The sequence below is a fragment of the Sphaeramia orbicularis genome, chromosome 1, assembly GCF_902148855.1.
Source record: "Sphaeramia orbicularis chromosome 1, fSphaOr1.1, whole genome shotgun sequence".
NCBI lineage: Eukaryota > Metazoa > Chordata > Actinopteri > Kurtiformes > Apogonidae > Sphaeramia > Sphaeramia orbicularis.
Genome location: NC_043957.1, coordinates 38,809,028 through 38,830,602, shown reverse-complemented (window position 1 = coordinate 38,830,602; position 21,575 = coordinate 38,809,028). Strand labels below are relative to the sequence as shown.

Below are 21,575 nucleotides of genomic sequence, written 5' to 3'. Positions count from 1 at the left end.
TAATTACAACCAGGTGAGGACAAACATGGCAGGTGCACCTGATAACCACTAACGACCTGTGGACAAGATCCAACCAGAAAGAAAACAGCTGTGGGATCTGTGTGTGGAACAAATGACACTGAAAAGATGAAGGGAATTCACTGAATCCATGAAAATATAAATAATAATAGTTGACAGTAAGTCTATGTCTTGTCCACCCTCTACCATGTGTCCTTCTGGAATGTTCTGGAAAAGACAAAACATATAGTCAATGAAAACCTGTTTATAAACTTTCCTCCTTATGGAGGAGACATGGGTGTCCATGTTCAATTCACTATGAAACCACCTCTCAAACAAACTGATGTCAATCCACAACCGTACATCGTATCTCAAAAATTCTTGCACGTGAGACTTGTGGTGAGTCTTCTGAATGTATCAATGTAAAACATGTAAAAAAAAAGTCAGACATCAATAAGCAGTGATTGTGGAAAATAGAGTTAGTCAAACATGTTAGTGAGAGAAATTTAACATTGGAGTGAATGAGACAAAAATGGTCAATGTGTGTGCTTAGAGGCCTATAGAATGAAAATGAAATGTTTTAAGATTAATATGTGGATAGTCTTTGAAAGAAACAGTTTTTCCAACATTTTGATGTATAACTTGTTGCTGAAATCCCAGAAATGTGAGAGTTATGAAGAGTCGTTTCTAGATTTTCTAACATAAAACCCAACCCTTTCCACTCTAAGTTAGAGTGGAGATGATTTCAGCCAATCAGCTGTCAGCACCCCCCCCCCTCCCCCCCATTAATGTGAATGGGGTTTAGTGTATCATGTTGTGCAAAAACCACACGTGATATCGTTACGTGCCACATATAAAATCTTTGGGCCGGGCTGCACATTTGTCATATTGACGGAATAATTTTAGGATCAATCATGTGGGAATGGCAGCCACTTGAAAATGGCCCAATTCATTCTGGATGGACAAATTTGGCCGTTTTTTTGCAACTTTAACAAAATGCATGCATCAGAATGTCAATCCAAATAATAACATATCGTTCGAGATCAGGCTGCAAATTTTTGCATTAATAGAATGGGTCTATTTTCAAAGCTTTTGTATAAGTCATAATAATAAATCTGACAAACAATAGTCCCCTGTGTTTTGCATTACATGCAAACACAAGGGGAATTAGCTCCACTGAACTCTGTTGTATGCAGCCTGAGGGACTTGAGCAGTTTGGAAATACAAATTAAGTGAAATATATATTGGCGTGAACAGCCAAGCAGATGTTGCTGTTGATAAATGGAAATGTTACTTTCAAATGGCCTGTCTTCCTCCATCATCCCTCTTGGCTGTCATCTCTGTGGTAGCTATGAATCACAGCCGGGCCACGCTCCGTCCACCATTTCTCGCTCAATCACTCACCCGCTGCTCTCTCTCTGCCCATTTTTCTCTTGGACTCATGTGTTACAAAACTTATGAGATGAGTGGATGCTGAGCAGTGGTTGCTGGGTAATTCCTCTCCCCCTCTCCTGTATATTTCATCCATCATGTATCTGACCTTTCATCCACCCGCTGACACTCCCATTTAAGCACACACACAAACACACTCTCACGCCCATTAATCTTCCTTTACTCTCCCTCATATTCATCCATCTTTTCTCCCCTTCCTGTCATCATTCATCCGTATCTAAACCTCTCACTATACTCCACTCACTCCTTCCTCTATCTCTCTGCATCATAAGTAGGATGAACCATCCATTCATCCATATATCCACCCCTCCTCCCAGTCTGTCTGTCTGTCTCCCAAGTGACCACCTCAGCATTACCACTTCCAGTACTGGGAAGAGAGTGTGGCTGGCATGCATCTGTACGCACTCAGCAAAACCCCAGCAGCCACGCATGCGCACCAGCGTAAACCGTAGAACTTGATGTGAGGATGTATTTACTTTTGCAACCTACCGTAAGAAAACAGTCACTTAGTCAAATACGCCATATGGGCTGGTCTGACATTTACAGAAGTCCAGTTAATGCTGATATGTAAAGGTAAACTTGGGAAAAGGCGCTAAAATAAGGAGTAACTTTTCAAGAATAGGCCACTTGTTGAGGAGGAAACGTCCCATTTGTTAGAATAAGTATGTACATGTAAAGAAAACCACTATTCCATTATCAAAGTAGACATTCGTAACTATAACATGGCACAGACGGCTAATACATTGGATAGAGTGCTACCATACGGTACAGCACACTGTCATTGAACACTTTCTTAACAGTACTGGGGTGTTAAATACCTTGGCTGGTGGCTGTGGGTGCGTCTGGTCCGTGCGTCTCGGTCTTCCACCTCCACCTGGAGCGGGTCGCAGTGCGCGGCGGTCGGACGCTCCTCCTCAGACGCTCCGCTCCCGGATCTCCACACTTCGCATGAGGCGGTCAGCTGGCATCCACTGCGCAACCTGTCATCTGCGCCACAAGAAGAACGAGGCCGCTTCCGCTGCGGAACTTCAAAATAAAACGTGTCACGAGTCTCCTCTGGAAACGAATGAAAAATGCGTAAAGAGGACAGTGACCATACTGCTCTGTTCACAGCTCAGTTTATTCAGTCATTGGTTTCAACTCAGAAGTTTGTATTTATTTTTTATTTATATATTTTTACTGGTTTTTACTTACTCGTGCAATCATCTTTTAATATTCCATTTATCTTCCTTTATTTTGTTAATCATTCTTTTCCGTTTTTAATGTGGACTCCTCTTTTACTATTTTACTTTTACTATTATTTTAGGACATTTTAACTTTTGATATCTTAACTCACACCTTTGTATATTTCCATTCCGTCTCATTATATTAGGTGGTTTTATTCCTTAGTTTAGATGGTTTCAATTAATTCTCTTGGTCTATTGTTGGCTGGGTTTTTTTTTTTTTTTAATTCAGTCTTTTGCGGAACACACTGTGCTTCCACCTGGTATGAAATGTTCTGTATAACTGTTTCTTGCTGACTTAACTGTCTAAAATTTAAATTTTCAAAAAAAATGTAATATAGTAAAAACCTCACCTAATTGTCCTGCATTTATTTTGAAGTGAAAATTCCTCGTTTCCTTCATTACCTCATCCGTTTTATGTAAACTTTACAACAATTTAGGGTGAACATCTGGTGTGGGCTGCATGGCACAGGCCTTACGCACCAGTTAAGCATCTAAACCCATGGCCTATGAGTTAAACTGTTCAGTTAAACCATGGATAAAATACAACAGCTGATTTATACATCTAACTCTCAACTTCAAGATGCAAACTGCTGCTTCACTGCTTGACTTGAGTAAGACAAATCAGTTCAAGCCTTATCAACAAGCACCAGCCTGACCATGAGCAAAGCACATAATGGGAGTCATGCAACCAGGTACATAAACCATGTCCAAACCAGACCAACCCTGCTTGTGTTTGCGACCTTAAAAGAACAGTATTGCTAAACACAGAGGATACCCAAATCCTTCTGCACTGTAAGGCTTTTCTGTTACTGTAAAACTGAATAAATCATGTTGGAACAAGAAAAATAACCAGACAGCTGCGGGGCAATGGTACAACAGACCTGCCAAAAACTGCAGTGAAAGAGGTTTTATTGGTGTTTGTTAAAATATATGGCCACAAAGACCAAAGAAGCACACCCTAAACACTTTACAACAAGTGAGATTCAACCAAATTTCACATCAACAACGTAAAATGAGGAATAATTTCAAAAGACATGAAACACAATATCCTATCTTGCCTGTGTTCCCTATTTTTTGTTCTACATTGCAGGATGTATAATAAGAGATTGATGACTGATGTAATGACCACATAGAAACAAGTCCAGTGGAGAACTTTCAAGCATTTATAATCATATCAGTCTGTACTTGCACAACAAAAAACAGGTCCTATCTTTAGAACTAGACCAGACCTTTGCTTTGGATCACATCCTAATCAGGTCTGTTTTAACACTCAGAACTTCAAAGATAAAATAAAATCCAAACACAACCTGTAACTGCAGACTTAGTCCTGAGACTCACAAATGAAAACAGGTTAATGTAATTAAATATAAACCAGAAAATACCTTTACTACTCACAAATTCCCATGACGTGAGATTTTCACATTAACTGTTTTCTAAAGCTAAAGAAGAAAACCAACACAGGATTCATGTCAAATATTTAGCCATTTTGTAACTGACTAAACAGATTTCACATGGGTAAGTCATATTTCACAGACCTCTAACTCAGTATTTGTCATAACTGATTAGTCATGGGCTCCGGCTGTAACATGAGCAGGTTTTTGCTTGTTTGATCGTTTTCTGTCTGGGTCATTAAGCAGCCACAACCGGTGAAACTCCTTGATGAAGGGTCTCACCAGGTCTGGATCCTGGGTGATGACGACGTTCTCCATATTACCCTGCACTGCTGTTATCGTCCAGTTGAGGGAGCCAGTGATGAGCAGTTGACTGTCCACCACTGCAAACTTGTGATGCATGTAGCCAGAGTCTGCATCACACCGTACACAGATTCCTGGGGAGTTAGTCAGAGAAGGAAAATTACTCAGTACATCATAGATGTGATGATCACCTCCAGTATCCTCTGTGAAAGTCTGGAATGTGCACAAAGAACATCAATCAAGAATCTGCACAGTAGATCTTCTATTGATCTTTTATATTCATTTTCTTTATGTTGCATCAAGGAAAATGCTGATCTCTAAAATGTATGCAAGGGCCAAGAATGAATACAATATTGCTGAAACACAAACTCCTCAAAATTGCACATGCACGGTTCATCAGCCTAATAAAATCACACGACACATTTGCTCCCCCGATTTGGTCTGAGCAGGAAACTGAGACTCTAAATCTGAGAATGCACAAACACAAGATAAGCCCACCTACCTTCCTCTCATGTTTAGCTGTATATTTAATATGATCACTTTTATCAGCTAATGCAAGAATTTAAAACATAACACTACCACAAATCAAACTGACAAATAGTGGATTTTTAATACTGATAGTTTGGAGAAGATTTAGAGCACAGGTGTCAAACATGAGGCCCAGGGGCCAAATCTGGCCCGTCAAAGGGTCCAGTCCGGCCCTTGGGATGAATTTGGGAAATGCAAAAATTACACTGAAGATATTAACATTCCTTTTAGTTCAGGTTCCACATTCAGAACAATTCAATCTCAAATGGGCAGGACCAGTAAAATACTATCATAATAACATATAAATAATGACAACTCCAAATGTTTCTCTTTGTAAATGTAAATATTTTCATGGATTTACACTCAAACAAAGTAGAATTTTGCAAAAAATGCGAATAACCTGAACAAATATGAACCTGAAATGTCTTAAGAGAAGTAAATACAATTTTAACAACATTCTGCCTGTTATTAAATGTTTTGTGTGTTTGTAGATCCACTGTGATCTGTAAGTTATAATGTACATGTGGAAATGATAAACTGAGGCAGAATATAGTTAAAATTACACTTATTTTTTCAGTTTCCTCATGTTATTCACATCTTTTCAAACTGTAAATTCACTTTTTTCGCTCTAAAACAGAGAAAAGTTTGGAGTTGCCATTATTTATATATTATTATGTTATTATTTTACTGGTTCGGCCCACTGCAGATCAAATGTAGCTGAACCTGGCCCCTGAACTAAAATGAGTTTGACACCCCAGATTTAGAGAATCACTGAAAGCTGATGAATCGGCTCATATCAATGGTGCAGCTTCTTCTAAAAGTTTTGCCAATGAAAACGTATTAGGCATTTCTGAAATTAACAATTGTTGACTTTATCAAAAACTGACAAATGCTGAACCTAAGATCTGAGTCAAAGAGCAGATGTCCAAATAAATCTAAATCACATTTTTAAAAAAAAATCAAAGTCAGAGAAAATCAATAAATGTGAAACTCAACTCAGGTAATTTTTATCTTTTGAGCTATTACTTCTTCTACAAAGTCAGCATTTCCAGTTGAGAAGACTAATATTAACAATCAGGCACCGTCGGAGATTATACCCATAGTTTGTAAAGCATCATATTGATCAGTCAAAGCAGTTAATGTCTGATCTCTTTTTACAGCATTGTGCAAATACTATTCTTGCCATAAATGGTTCACGGAATTCTCTCATTAGGGTACCAAGACTTTTAGCTCAGTTATACAAACCAAGTATTAGAGATCAAAAATTCTAACACACGTACTAATGTAGAATCTATTTGTCGTTGAATATATTGTTGTATTTGTTCAATAGCTACACAGTTTTAGCAGGTCTGACACCTTCATGTTTAATTTAATTTTGCATAATTCTTCAGAAGAGATAGCTTTTACATGAATTGCAGACTAATTATGGAAAGAGATCAGACATGCAAATTCTGTCTTGGAAAAAGGCATGCCCTTAAAAACAAGCAGAAACCATTTCCAGAAATGTTAATCACTCCTGTGAGGCTCCTCTACTCTGCCTTTTTGGCTTTGGAAAACATTTTGTCTTTCTTTTTTTTTTTTTTTTTTTTACAAGAGCTTAAGGTGAAAGGAGCCAGAATCTTTTCATATTTGACCTAAGTAATCTTTGCCCTTCCCATTTTGTAGAGCATTTTATTTAGATAAATAAGTAAGTAAGTAAGTAAGTAAGTAAATAAATAAATAAATAATTAAAAGAGTAACTGGAAACTTATCTGACATACTGTACTTTGGTGCCATACACATTCAGCTACTGGGGCATATAAGGCTTTTTCAGCACAACAAAATACAGCAGATGTGGTTTGATAAAGGCCCCTTCCTGCAAAGTGATACCGGTGGTTTGCAGTCAACATCCACACACAAATACACACACTCTGAAACACTTTGCCTGATGAAATCAGCTGTTTGGTTGCCAATTTCTTACTTATTTAATTCTTAAGAACCTACACAAGCAGTAATTTCTTAAAAGCAGTGGGCTGACAGAGAAAATGACACAGCATGAGACAGAGACGTGACAAAAAATCTTTTTCTGATTCATAGCAGGACGTGTAGTAACAGCCTCTTTCCCTGCAGACAGTTCCTGTCATGTCTCTTTTCGCCACTGACGACCATCAGAGACTTACTGACAATGACACTGGTAGTCTGGGAACACAGAGTGAGCACCTTTCAGTGAGAAAGACACAAGTCATCCTTTCTTGTATTTCAAGTGGAAATAATAACCCCACAAAGTGTGATGTGGCTTTCTGAAGTGCTATGTACAGTACCATTCCCTGAGCTGGCATGTGTGAGATTTCTTGCCATGAGGATACTTCATCACAGCGACTAGTAAGGTCACGGAGCATTAAGGCAGATATTTCAAAGTGAAAGAGAAACCTGTCTGTCTTCTCACCTGCCTTGCGGAGGATCCCTACCTGGGAGCCCAGGATGGCACTGTAGTCATTATCAGTGAGCACCCGGATGGTGACTCCTCTTTTATGAAGCGCTACCACGGCCCTGCTCAGGTCCATGTTGGAAAAGGCAAAAACACACACATCCAATGATGATGATGCAGACAGGAGGTGGCGGAGGAGACGAGAGAAAGAAGTCTCAACACCATGAGGCAAGGGGCAGTAACAGGAACTGGGAATGCACAAAGCAACAATAATCAGCGTGTGCACATCCAATATAGTGCCTGGATAGACTTCATATGATGTAATAAATATCCTCTATGCTGTCTGTCTTTTATAGACTCAACCTCTGTCAAAACATGTCTACAAAGTAAATAAATTACAACTATCTGATCGCTTAAATTATTTTTAAAAAGACTGAAGTCCACAATGAAAGCAACAGTAGGATCATATTCAACCACTCTTTCATGATTTAGGTTCTGTTTAGCACGAACATTTCCACTCTATAGTGTAAAACCAAGTTTTTGAGAGAAAAGCAGTTGAATAAGGATGAGTAAATCTGTTTATTAAATGAAAGATTTATGTAGGAGTACTTGACATTACTAAATGTTATGTAAGAGTGTAATTCATGCATTAGTGACCACTCACAATAAATGTTAATACAACTGTGCATACCTTCCCTGTCCTCAATACAAGAATTGAAATGTTTGACTTACCAAAGTAAAGAAGGGGTGAAGATGTGCTCCAGACAGGCCAACTCTGAGGGGAAGAAGAGGACCTCACTCAGAGGTTTTTTAGTCCTACGGTGATGCAAAAACCACCCAAGTAACTCCACACTGAGAGGAATGGCCACCAACGCCAGGCCAACCACCTTCATTGTCCACATCACTGACACCTAACAGGCACACAAGAAAGGTGGAGAACTGCACACATAATTTAGATCTGGGTTGATATAATTTAACACAAATAACCAATCTGTGTAATGACTGGGCTGCATGGTTTAGTGAAAATTCATATAGACATTATGGTGGTCAACATTATGATTTGGATTTGATTTCCTTAGTTATCATGCATGGATTACTAATTTTGACATTTGAATTTTTTCAACTAAAACACACAAAGTTAAAGTAGCATTAAAAAACATACAAACTGTATAGGGTTGTACAATTAATCGATTTTCAATCAAAATCAGATTATTTAATTTGGACAATGTTTAAAAAAGGGGAATCGTCAAATCAAATCAAATTGGTCTCCACACACCAGTACAAAAATGGCGTTTGTTAAGGAGAGTGAGAAGTTCATGGCTAACAATAGCAAGAGCAAGTCGGTTGTGTGAAACTGGTACGGCTTCGAAGTTTCCAATGAAGACCAAATCATTCCTTGCTGCAAACTCTGCCTGAAAGCGGTGTCTGTCAAAGACAGCAGCACAACCAACTTATTTCAGCCCCTCAAACTTCATCACATGCCATAGTGCATTGCCAGCTGCACACAGAAATGTCGTGCTGACTTCTGTTGTCTTTTGTAGTTTTACCCAGAAATTGAAATCGAAATTGAAAATCAAGTTTTTAGAGGAAAAAATTCAGAATTTTATTTTTTGCCAAAATTGTGCAGACCTAAAACTGTAGCATGTTTCACTTTGCATGTTTTACACCGTGTCTCTCTCGCTCAGGGTCACGAATTCCAAATCACTACCAAATGATTTGCAATGAGACCAACTTAAATCCTATAGGCTCATACTGTGAATGCTATCCAATTAATTGTGCAGCTCCATGCACTACTATAAGTTTATAAATGGTATATTTAATAATGTAACAATAAGCCTAATATGTTTTTTTCTGTATCGTCTACAATTTCATTTCTACCTTTTTAAGGGCTGGGTGATCTAGTCTTAGACCAGACAATGTTCATTTGTTATATGATCTGCTTTTCTTTTTAGATATATAACTTTAGTTAAATAAATTACAGCTGTCAAAACTTTCCTACTCAACCTAACACTTATTTTCAAATGGTACGACTGCAATTGTTTGTTGCAGGGTGTGCTGCATTATTAGTTATCTGTAGCACTATCGCTGCTAGGCTAGCAATTTTGTGTTGTTTTTTTTTTTTTCCCCCACATAAATAGTAAAACCACATAAAAAGAAACAACAACTGACAAAATGACGATCCCAGACAGCAACTCCATAAGCTGCTGGTACATCCTCTACACTCTGTTGTGCAGTGAATCTGATCTACACAGATGCTTTGTTGAAGCAACAGTGCAAAATACAACATTAGAGTGTAAAAACATTTTTTGTTCATTATAAAATTCCAGTGGGACAAATTAGGCCACCGCAGTCTGGGTAATGAATGGAGACACTGCAGCTGTCACAGATGTATGGGTACTGTAAAGAAAATGTGGACTAGTGTTAACTTTGTAAGGGAACAGATCTGCTTCAGGTTTCTTCCAGCTATTATCAGACTATTGAAATATTTTTGTAAAATAATGCACATTTTTTCTATGACATACAATCAAATAACAAAAAGCCATCAACCACAGACCAGGTCCTATATAACCTTAAGAAAACCGGTTTACACTGGTTACACTTTGGATTGAACCAGCCTACATATTATGAGGTGGAAAAAATGTGATTCAGATCATGGATCATGATACTACCTCAAAAGATTGCCTTATGATGTTTTGATCAACTTGTACAGCACTACTTATCTTATTATTACAGCCAACACTACAATTAAGTAATTTTTGTTTACAAATATACCAAAAATAATAGAAATGAATGATGTTTAGTATTGCAGTTTACTGAGATTGATAAGTATGCATTACACAAAGTATTCACACATCCACAGATTAATCCATACACATACAGAAAAATTCAGCATTCACTCTTCACCAAAAACAGACATATTGGTTCAGTCCATCCTGAAGAGAGCAGCTAATGTCACGACAACTGTCGATAAAGAACATAAACACTGCACTTCATCATCCTCAGAGTTTTTTTGTTTTTTCTTATGAGCACCTACCAAGTTCTGGGTAGAGAAGACAGACAACAATAACCGACTAACTATGGTGACATGCCGACAAATGTGAAATGAACCTCAACACAGAGCCTCTACTAGCATCTGTCGCCACCACGCGGGTACAGCCTGCCGTTTGTGTTAAAACCTGTGTCGTCATCATGATTGACAGGCCTGTAGACCAATCACTGGCTAGAAAACGGCACACTTTCCTCCAATCCTTTAACGCAGACAGTTGCCGGTGCTGCGTTTAGGGACGGCTTCCTGCTCCCATCGACAGCGCGTGTTTTCCACAACCAAAGGTAAATAATCTGAAACTTTTACTTGAGATATGAACGTAGGCCTGACATGTATAATAACAGCTGTTTTGTCGAGCATTGTTTGTTGGTGTCCTTTTAAAAGTGTCTGTTTAATTCTTCATCGTGTAACAGTTGTTTTTTGTTGCACTAGAAAACAACAACAAACATGCTAACATTAGCCTGCTAATGTTGTATGTGGAGCAGCTGGTGGTCGGGGTTGTTCTCTGGCTAAATGTATTTTCTCTTTATTGGCATTAACTCATTACACGTGTCAGTCTTGATGGAGCTGCTTTATTCTTGTCTCATTCGCACGCAGAGTTAGCTCAGTTTGTGCAATGGGTCGTCGCAAGTCCAAAAGAAAGCCTCCTCCGAAGAAGAAAATGACAGGGGATCTGGAGAGTCAGTTCACCTGCCCCTTCTGCAACCACGAGAAGTCCTGTGATGTCAAAATGTAAGCTATCATCCTTATTAGAAGAAGCATTAGAAGTGTGATCCTTTTATATACTAGAAGTGGTTTGTGTCAACTTTTTTTTTGCTTTCTTCTGAACAGGGAGAGGAGTAGAAACACTGGGATAATATCATGCACAGTCTGCTTGGAGGAGTTCCAGACCCCCATTACTTGTATCCTTATTCATGCACTAGCATACTTCTGTCATTACAAAATGGTAATGATAGAAGTGCAAATCAGCAAAGTGCATCTCATTGTAACAAAGAACACACCTATTTAATTAGCTTTCAACAGAGATGCTTATTCTTAGCCATGGGAAGATTAGTTTGCCGCATCATTTTGGCTCGACATTCACCTACTCTGAACTAATGTGATAACAGGTGCTTGTGCAGTTAAGATCAGAAGTTTATATACAGTGTGGGTTAATGCAAACAAACTGCTTTTCCTATAATAATGAATATTGTATATATAGTGGCAATCCAGCTACAAAAAATGCCACTTGGGGGATTTTGGAGTCATTTCCAACTCGTGATGGTGTGTAAAAACAAGGTCCGCCATGGATGTGTGATTAATACTTTATTTACTCATAAATCTTAAAAAAAAAAACACCTACAAAAAGGGCTGAATGACTTTAAAATGAACTCATATACAAAAAGACAAAGAAAATACTAATGACACCCATTCAGACGGTCACACACACAGGCACGGTTGAAAAACTGTGTGGCTTCCTACTGCTCAAAATACCTCTCAGATCACTTGTGTCTCCCTTATATAACCTCTGCCTGGCTGATTGCTACCTATGCCCACAGGTGTGCAGGTGACCCTAGCAACCAAATGCCTCACCACAAATACACCCACTTTCACACATACAGCAAAAATCTAAATTGGCTACAACAGTATATATTGTATATGTTTTTTGTATTCTTTAGTTCCAAGTTCCAACACCTTTTCCAGTGGCTTAGCTGTTGTCCTGGGTTGCCTGTGAACTTGGTGTACCTGATGATGTTCTGACAGTCGTTGCACATCTCCTTTATGCCCAATTCAGTGGCGGTGTTGTCCCTTGGTGTTTAAATTTGTGTGTTATTGTTTGTACCTTTCAAATAGAGGTTGACAGACAATACATTTATTTTAAAACATGATGTGGGTAGTTTACTGTCAGAGCAAAGCCGCTAACTTGCTAATATTAACCCTTGAGGGAAAAAAAAGTGACAGTCACTGACCCACCTGAAACTGGTATTACAAAGCTGACAAGTGTTACATTGAGCATATTACTCAAAGTAATTCATGCTTAGATTACTATATAAATCTGGATCACTAAAACTAATGAATGAATAAATCTTGGAAAGGCTATAACCTAATATCAAATTAATTCTTAACAATCTGGATAATTCTACATGCAGTTCTTATTTGTTAACCCTCAGTCACTACCAGAGCCAAGTTTGGTTTCTGGAGAGACCCTGTATTTCACATTTGATTATCATGTTTAACCCATAAAGACCCAAAGATCCACCATCGACCAAAAGCATCTACTGATCTAAACCATTGCTCCACTAATCCTATCAATACATGTAAATAATTGAGGTAAAATGCAGTTTGTCATCTTTTCATGGTCATCAGATATGACCTATTTGGACGTTCAGAGGCTCCGTAGTGAACATGGAAACACTGTCATCTTCTACAGCATTGATTCACCAGTAAAACCCATGGAGTTTGATAAATGACAGTGGATGGAGACACTGGGTTTATGTTCAGTTAACAATATATTTGCCTGGAAAAGTCACTTTTTCTTCAGTTTTTTCTCCTTTGATATAATAACCTTTGACTTTACGCTGAGCTTTTATGAACATTTACATGATCACTGAATTAAATATTTAGGATGCACCGATACCACTTTTTTTCCAGACCAAGTACAAGTACTTACATTTGAGTACTTGCCGAAACCAACTACTGATTTGAGCACTTAATAATACCATTACAGTTCTTAGTTACTTTTGAAAATGTGCTTTATTGTTGTTGTCATCAGTCTGACTGTAACAAAGTCCAGCTACTGACATTTAATGCGTCGGAATGAGTGTTTCTCAATCAATCCACTAGGGGGTGCTGCTCTTTATTAACCACACTGGGCGAATACCACGAAGAAGAGTAAAGTTTTTTTGAGAAGAAGAAAGTCAGTTATAATAAACATGGAGACGACAGAGGTAACACTAATGTGGATACTAATGTTGATATTGATATTGATGAGGGTTGTTGTCATAAGTATGTCAGTAGTTTTTCACTAATTCACACAGTCGCTCTTTGAAAAGATCCGCTACCTCCATGGTTCCCGGTGGTATTCTCCATCTGGGTACACATCCGTGAGCACCTGGAAAATGAATGGAATGTACACAGAGGACGGACAGAACCATATTCGTCTGTGTCTTTAACGTTACTTGCAGTTAGCGTTACTTTGGTCACCGTGATTTATTTTGAAAAATCTCCACATTGCTGGCATCACTCCCCCGCCGCGTACCTACTTCACTTAACTGTGGATGTCACGCTGCCATAAGAAGTATTGGTGCGGTTGTATCGGAGTACTTTTACGAGTACAAGTACACACCCTGAGTATCGGACCCCATACCCAATACTGGTGTCGGTATCGGTGCATCCCTATTAAATATAGGAAAACAGATGATTTTCACTGGAAAGAATGCAAAATTCAGAGGATAATATAATAAATGGGGATGAAATAACTTAGGAAAGGTTAGAGAGAGAGCTTAATTTGGGAACTGACACAAAAGTCACACTGGGTCCTTAAGGGTTAAAGTGTGGCACCCCGGTTCCAAAAAAAAAAAGAATCCTGATCCCTGAAGCATATATTTTTCTTTTTTTTCCCCCCTCTTTACTGATTTGCACTTTTTGTGTGAGTTCTGAACCTTTTAACAGCAAAAGTTCTTTGATCCTTAACTCATTGTTCTGCAGATCTGTCAGAACCAGTTGACGTGTACAGTGACTGGATAGACGCTTGTGAAGCAGCCAATCAATAACCCTCGTGGAGCTGGATGTCTTGCATAAAGAGGATAAAGGTGTATGTGGTAGTGGCCCTTCAGGGATCAAACTGGTTCAAAGACATTTATGAAACTTTAAATAATTAGACTTGATAATTTTAGTTATGTGAACAAGCCTCAGTTTTGAAGTTTACAGGGCAGTCTCCAAGACAACAAGATAATTTTAGAACATTTTATTATGTAATAGAGCTCCTCTCACAGAATGAGTAAAACATTTAAGATGAAAAGGAAAGTTTTACTAGTTCTGTGTTGTATAGATTAGCTCTGTTAGATAATTAGACTGTAAAACTTTGCCAAAACAGTTTTCAGTTTTGATTTTATTTTTGGATACACCTTGAACACCTATTGGATGCAGTTTAGACTGTCAGCCTAAGTAGTGGATGTTGAACATTAGAAAAAAAATAATTTTCTTTTTATCTGCTGGTGTTGAGTGAAGAAGTAATTTTCAAGAGACTGATTAAGACAGTGGGCTTTTTGGCATCATAGTATTTTAATGTGATAGCAGTACAGAGTGAAATATTTTGCTTAGAAAAAAGGATGTTGACAGTAAAAGTCAGTAAATAGAAAATGAAAAGTACATGGATTTACAAGCTGGAAGCAATAATTTTATACAGATACTTCATGCCATATAGTAGAATCCAAAGTGAGAGGAAAAAAATGACAGGTGGATGTATTTGGCTGAATGTACAATGTCTCTCTTGTGCAGAAAGTCTTTTTGTGATGAGCATTAAAATTCTTTAAGGCTGCAATTGTGACAGCTTTTTACCTCTGAAAATTGACTTTTTTTTTTTTTTTTTTTTTTGGGTGTAGGGTACAATTAATTTTGAACACTTTCAATTTAGGGCCAATGTTATGAGCGCTGTTCAGTTTTAAATGCAACCAGCCCTCCTCATCCTCATCTTCATCACAACTCTTTTGCGTCGGCATTAGGTCATTCCACTGTAGAGAAAATGTGATGTGTGTGCTTAGCTGTTAAGTTTGCATGTTTTGATTTAATTTTCAGTTTTTTTTAATTAACTGTATATTTTTAGATGAACTCTTCATGTTTAAGAAATGGAATTGTTTGAGAGGTACCAGAGACTAAGTATCCTGAATTCATGCTGTAAAATTGAGTTTCTATTTTCCTATGCAACAGCTTATACGTCAGTGTTTTAATATGAAAGGTTTTTGAAACAATGATCGTTGGAAACTGTGACTTTGGAAATAAAGAAGCAACAAATGACATTACTTCAAAGTGTTGGTTTTGTTTGAGATTGTACTGAAATGAGCTGTACCATAAACCATTATTCAGTAAATTAAGTTTATTTATTTCATTGGTCATCTGGCCATATCAGTCATCTATTACCATATAATTTTATAATGTGTCAGATGATTTTTAATTCTGCTATGAACATCCTGTGTAGCTGTGGGCACCACCACCTGGCAACAAGTGGAGAGATGACCTCAAAGTAAAGGCCTTTCGGAATTTTGATAACATGACAAGAAAATTAAGATTTAATAAAGGAAGTGGACTCATTTTAAGTATTATGGATCCAATAGAGAAGGCAAACAATATGACAAGGTGTGATGGTGGGTTTGTATCTGACTATCTTCTCATAAACTGGTGTTAACCAGATTCAGTTACCAGTTTAATTCAATCCAATATAATGGCCCTGCGTTAAATCCTCCCACTGTAAGGTTGTTATTTTTGTTGAAGCTTTTAGACAGGGATTTAGATTAAACCTTGGGGTCATCATGGAGGCTGGAATTTGTGGCCTTATTGAACTACGCTGTTCATACTCTATCATGGGGTTCTCATGTTGTGAACACCATATTTATATTACTGATGTAGAGAAAATACTCTAATCTGTATAATGAAAAACACTTCACATCACAGCCTCTGGAAAAATCATAAAGTTGAAATAACACATCTCTAATCGCCTAATCAGTGGAGAAATGATCACAGGGTTGTGTAAGACTATTCATTTTTGCCAGGTCTAATCATGCACTAGCAAGTGAGTGTAATTTCGACACCCTTATTGCGATTAACAGGAAACCCACAGTGAGTAAAGGTGGAGAGATGACCACAAAAAGCACATTTTGACAATTAGCACTTAGTCAAATCCCAAGCTGTCAAAATCACCAGTGGTTTTAGTTAAAACAAATTGCCTCCATGTATAACTTCTGATCTACTCTCCTGTGGCATCTGTGACCATGACAATTTTAGAAGTCCAGTATTCATTCATCCCCCACAGAGCGCAGGATGTAGCAGATCACAAATGAAAGAAGACACAGTGTAGCGAGGCTGTGCACCAGGCAAAGCTGAGTGATAATAGATGAGATGTGGAGTGCCTGTCTGGGCTCTCCACCCAGGAAGAGTGTGTCCATGCATGCACGCACTGCACTGTGTATTGTGTTTGATGATGGACCCCAGCTGGAGAGGTATTGACGACGCCTTATGAAACATGCTGGAGGATGATTACAATGGAGAATGATTATCACTTAGTCTCTCCTCTGTCTCTGCACGTCCCCTCCCACTCCCTCCCCCTCTCTTCTATTTCTCGCTTCTTCTTTCTCCTCTCCCATTCAGCACGCGAGGTCAAGTGTCACTCCGTCTTCGTTGTCAAGGCTGCCAATCACCCACACAGTGAGTGCAAGGCAACTGTTGCCAAGGAAACAGAGCGATTCGGTTGCTAGGCACCTGGAGCTGTGCTCACAATAGTCATTTTGTTGCTTAGAAGCACACACACATGCATACACAAATACACACAAAACCACAGAAATGGCTTTGCCCATTCAACAAGTTTACACAACGTCAGAGCGAAATTTGTATAAATCATAATTACATACTGCGCTAATGAATAAGAGATTTGCTTACACAGCTTTAGTAAAGCATGGAGACTAGTAAGTGATAAGAGTGTAATTCATCATGTGCAGATTTGCAAACAGATGCTAATATATTGCTGAATTTGCATTGAAATGCTGATTTTCTAATTTATAACACTTAGCAATAATGTTAATGTATCAAAATATGTAAAAGGTGTTTTTTTTTTCCTACACATTTGCTACCTGATTAATCAGCATGCCCTGACGTTCAAAAAATCTTCAGACCCACCTCTAAAATTGATCAATAAAAGACATAAACATCCATCATTCTGACTAAAAATAGTTACCCTCCAAATCAATCGGTCCCTTATTTCCCCACTGGCACATGGACCCAGTGAACTTAGCTGTGATGTATTTGTATTTATTCATAAAGACTGATCTTTATGCTTGTTTTCAGACGACCGTCAATCCCTTGTTTCGCTACTGGCATGTAGATCATGTGAACCGCAATGCAGTTTATATACTTGTGTGTGTGAGAGTCTGAGTCTCCATCATGACAGCCAGTCAGCTGAGCTGAATGCTGAAATGTCAGCCACGGGTGCAAGCCTTGACATGTCCTCATGTGTTACTGTCTCCTGTTGCTGCTACAGGCATCAAACTCTCACACATTTTTAGCATGAGCTGGGGAGTCAAAAATAGGAGAGCAGGAGTAGTTGGTAGTGCTGTGGTGAGATGGTTATGCACATTTATAATACAGCAACCCGTGGCATCTCAGTTGATAATATCTGAGGATCCACAAAAAATGAATTCTGGAACAAATTTTGCAAATACATGGCTCCTGTTCAGGATGAGAAAATTGTGTGAAGGGCTGTGAAAGACACTCATCAAATGATAAGATTATAGGCTCAGTTGTCTGCACAAGTGACTGACAAGGCTATGTAATCAAGAAGGCTTGGTATTAACGCCTGCGTCTGAAGACTTTTGTGTTAAGCTCCCTGAACTAATGCTCAAGGTTTAGCTTGGTAGCATGGTGGAAATTTTCCCAACCAGTGGCTCTACAGGAGAGACTGGCACCACTAAGTCTTTTCCACCACAGGTGTAAGGAGTGATATGGCTGTTAAATGATAAAAACCTTTGAGTTTGGGGACCTGCCTCGCCTTGACTGTTCTGTTTAAAACCTTTCCGACAAAGCAAAATATGCTGTAAATTATTTGTGGGTGCTTAATTAAAAAAATAGCCCACATCTGTCACACCTAATACATTTATACATGGACGTGTTTGTCTCGATATCGTTGTGTTGTATCACTTTAAGTCCAGTTTAGACGATAAAGCTTCCACTCGACTACGCGTATTCTCAAGCAATAACATCCACATCTGTATTATCAACCCAAGAATACCCGTGGTCGAGACTGGAGCAAAGAGGCCCACCTCCTCCCCTCCATCTCCATCTCCATCTCCTCTCTGCTCTGGAGCTCATTCTCTCCTTTTCTGTGAATATCCTTTCAGCTCGTGCACTCTGAAGAAGATTGCAGCATGGAAGGAGGAGGTCTGTGCAGGCGAATCTTTAAGGACAGCACCTAGAATGAGAAAAAGAAAAGAAATCATATTTATCCTTGAATAACAATGCAGCGGCAAAGCTCATACAAATTTCACACATGCTTCAAGTCACGTCTCGAACACATTGTTGGACTAAATGCCTGATTGTAAGCTTTAAGCAACAGCTACACACACCCCCGCACACAGACAGCCAGCTATGCATCCTTACCTGAACTGCACCAAGTAAACAGATTACACTGCCAACAGCTAGTCCCTTTGCTCTCACTGGTATCAAGCAACCATTTAGCCAAGTGCTGGGGGAGAGGGCAGGCTCACCAATTATCAAATAGGTGTCAGTGTGTGTTACACTGCACTGAGGGGAGAGACTGATTACCAAACAGATGTTCAGCCTTCACCTCCGCCCAACCCCCCCCCCCCCCCCCTTCAGCTCCTGCCTTCCTTCATTCCATTTTTCACTCCTATCTGTCCAATTTTCACTGTCTTTGTCTCCCCTCTTTCCTTCCTTCACTTATTTTTCTGCCCCCCATCTCGCTCTCTCTCTTTTGAAAGACTCCCCGGTATGTCCCCTCGTCTCCTCCCCCCTCAACACACAGTCTCTCTCTGTCTTCCTTGGTCCGTCCCACGGAGAATAAGCCTGGCTCTTCCCTATCCACACTTGCCAATTAGAGACACAGTAGTTGTCAATCAACGGCCAAGCAGGAGAGAATGTGAGAGAAGCAGAGTCATTGGGAAAATAGGGGAGTGTCGAGGGAGGCTAGAGGGAGGGGGGGTGGTATCGGATCAGGTGGAGGGGGGGATGGCGGGGCATCAGCACCACAGACAGCTCCCTCTGGAAAACTCAAGCTAGTTTACAAACATGACTTGACTGTCTCTCTCTGCACTTCCTCTCACGTTTCCACTTAACCTTTCCTCTCTAATCACTACGATCCCTCTGTCGTTTCTCTCACTCTGACCCTGTGTTTACCCTTCTTCTGCCTACTTCCTCAACCACAAATTTGCTTGTTTATCCATCCAGTCACACTGTACACAAACCATACAACCCTCTCTGTATCCCTTTGGCTATAAATGATGCTGCACAGCATGAAACCAAACACCAGCAGAAAGTTCCCATTTGCCACTGACAATCCTCTCACCTCACTCACACCTGTGGTAGTCTACTTCCTAACCTGCTGTCATTGTGAGGAAGTGCCAAAACTAGCTGGGGCAATCATGTCGAGAAGACCCTGACACTCATCTTCCTCATTATACCTCTACTCCTCTAATCCTCTCTCCTCATCTCTCCTTGCTGTTTGCCTCTTCCTCCATCCCAACTGTCCATGTCTGGGCTGCTGCTGATGACAACTCAAGTGGACGTGTCTTCTGTTCTCACCAAGAGCTGTGAAGAGATGTACGTAGGTGTCAGAGATCTGGTGTAAAAATACATCCTGCTGTTGCCCTCTTCACTACAGAGGAGCGGTCTGTGTCTGCTCGGTGTCACTGGAATGTCTCCGTCTAATTTGAAGACGTGCTTCATAGTTCTCCTGGCTGTCCTCAGATGCATGTGGGAACTGTGAGTGCATTACTGTCACATATACATACAATGGACGGACATGTAGCAGCTTTTTTTGTCACCTCAGTTTCACTTTCCCATTCACTTACTTTCCTTTTTTTTTTTTTTTCCATACCCCTTCATTCATTAAATTACAACATAGACATTAAGATAAAAGAACTTTGGTGGCTGAAGACATCTGGTTTGCATTTATAAGAAAATCCATTTCCTGAATTGACTTGATTGAGAATGAACTGGCTCCAGCTGGAGGGCCTAATGAAAGGAAATCGGTCTGTGTTTCACATTTGTGTCTGATTCAACAGACTTATCAATATTTTAACATACCTGGTATTTTCTTTTTTTACATAGTATGCAAGATTACAAGTGGCTGTGCCAGAGGCAGACAAGACAGGCTTGAGAAAGAGACTGAGCGGACGCTTGCACATTACTGCTTAATTGCTTGGAACTAAAGGCGCTGTTATGAGGATGTTTATGCTTATGCCTGCAACAGCAAATCTTTCCAGTCATTTTGGCTACACTGTGTAGTCTAATAGTCACTACCCACACAAAAAATAAATGACCCAGTGATGGCTATTGCCACAAATTCAGCCTAGAGTGCAGAATGAGAAACTACCCTGAGCCTTTGGCTAAACTTTCAGTGACAAACTTAATAGAGACACTTGAGTTTTCTTAATCTTCACAGGCCTTAAAGCACAGGCTCCAGTTGGCCTACTAGCCCAGATAACCAGACAACCAGTCACCACTGTAAAATTGCAGATAGCCAGCACCTGTCCTCTACGTGACAGGCTTGGATATTAAGCTTTCTTTGTTTGTAAATACATCCGCTTCCACTGACAAGGAGAACCCAGTTCAGAGTGGCAAGCGTGGATTGAATCTTTAACCCTTTCCGTGGAGTGTGGAAAAAGACTCAGGTTTGTTGCCGTTTGTATTCACCTGACAGGATGCAAAGAATGAAGCGATGCCGTTGTGCTGTGGGTGAAACATGAAGCTGCGTGCAGGTGCAATTGCCGTCAAGTAATTTGATAGGCACTTGAGAGTGATGCTGATGGGACCAACCTGTTTAGTTATCAAATCAGAAAGCGTGCCAACGACAAATCTCGAGGCTTGATCTCAAATCATGCAGTGCTAGAAATGTTAAATCTACAAGTCTGCAATCCACAAATATGTTGAATTATCAGGACAGTGTGTAAAAGTGATGGAACCCGGAGCAATACCGCGTTGTGAACTGTGTCCAGATCGGCTTTGAGGATTAAAACAAATAGAAATAAGAACAGAGCGGAGAAAATATTAAACTCACCGTTATGTCCAGCTTTATATGAGCTCCCCTGAAGAAGCCGCTCCATTTGCCATACATTGTATCCACGCTTAAGTGTGAGAATAGGCTATGCTGTGCAGGGAAACGCCCCCCCTCCCCTCCCTGCTATTCCTTTCTCTCCTGTGCGCTTCTCCTGCTTGTGGGGAATCACATAACCACTCCTTGTTTTTTCCATTCTCTCCGAGGGAGGGATGTAGTGATGGAGCCTATGCAGCAGCATCAGCAT

The 21,575-nt window shown here is 39.6% G+C and overlaps 3 protein-coding genes and 1 long non-coding RNA gene across 4 annotated transcripts in view; 2 read left to right on the top strand and 2 right to left on the bottom strand.

Annotated features, from left to right (window-relative positions):
* The window catches only part of rab3da (RAB3D, member RAS oncogene family, a), a 12,776-nt gene extending 10,342 nt beyond the window's left edge, over positions 1 to 2,434 (bottom strand). The window contains exon 1 of the mRNA XM_030143874.1: positions 2,268 to 2,434. The gene's annotated coding sequence lies outside the window, so the exon portion shown is untranslated. The remainder of the gene's footprint in view (positions 1 to 2,267) is intronic.
* LOC115425988 (uncharacterized) overlaps positions 1 to 20,093 on the top strand; it is a 24,836-nt gene extending 4,743 nt beyond the window's left edge. The window contains exons 2-3 of the long non-coding RNA XR_003936294.1: positions 10,310 to 10,316; positions 20,081 to 20,093. This is a non-coding gene — a long non-coding RNA (uncharacterized LOC115425988). The remainder of the gene's footprint in view (positions 1 to 10,309; positions 10,317 to 20,080) is intronic.
* Positions 3,568 to 21,575, bottom strand: pld6 (phospholipase D family, member 6). The gene is given in 8 exon segments (XM_030143861.1): positions 3,568 to 4,503; positions 7,323 to 7,552; positions 8,037 to 8,215; positions 11,517 to 11,524; positions 19,347 to 19,365; positions 21,356 to 21,451; positions 21,454 to 21,485; positions 21,488 to 21,575. Coding segments are annotated over 8 exon segments (918 nt in total). The 3' UTR covers positions 3,568 to 4,237.
* On the top strand, positions 10,580 to 15,350 carry LOC115425980 (transcription elongation factor 1 homolog). The gene is made up of 4 exons (XM_030143887.1): positions 10,580 to 10,634; positions 10,948 to 11,082; positions 11,182 to 11,252; positions 14,038 to 15,350. Exons 2-4 carry the CDS (start codon positions 10,967 to 10,969, stop codon positions 14,100 to 14,102), a joined length of 252 nt encoding a protein of 83 aa, XP_029999747.1. The 5' UTR covers positions 10,580 to 10,634; positions 10,948 to 10,966; the 3' UTR covers positions 14,103 to 15,350.

Excerpts from the sequence above, each read along its gene's own strand:
- LOC115425980 (XM_030143887.1), top strand. The coding sequence starts at position 10,967 with ATGGGTCGTCGCAAGTCCAAAAGAAAGCCTCCTCCGAAGAAGAAAATG. Across the intron at positions 11,083-11,181 it reads AAGTCCTGTGATGTCAAAAT|GGAGAGGAGTAGAAACACTG; the intron begins GTAAGCTATCAT and ends TCTTCTGAACAG. Across the intron at positions 11,253-14,037 it reads GTTCCAGACCCCCATTACTT|ATCTGTCAGAACCAGTTGAC; the intron begins GTATCCTTATTC and ends ATTGTTCTGCAG.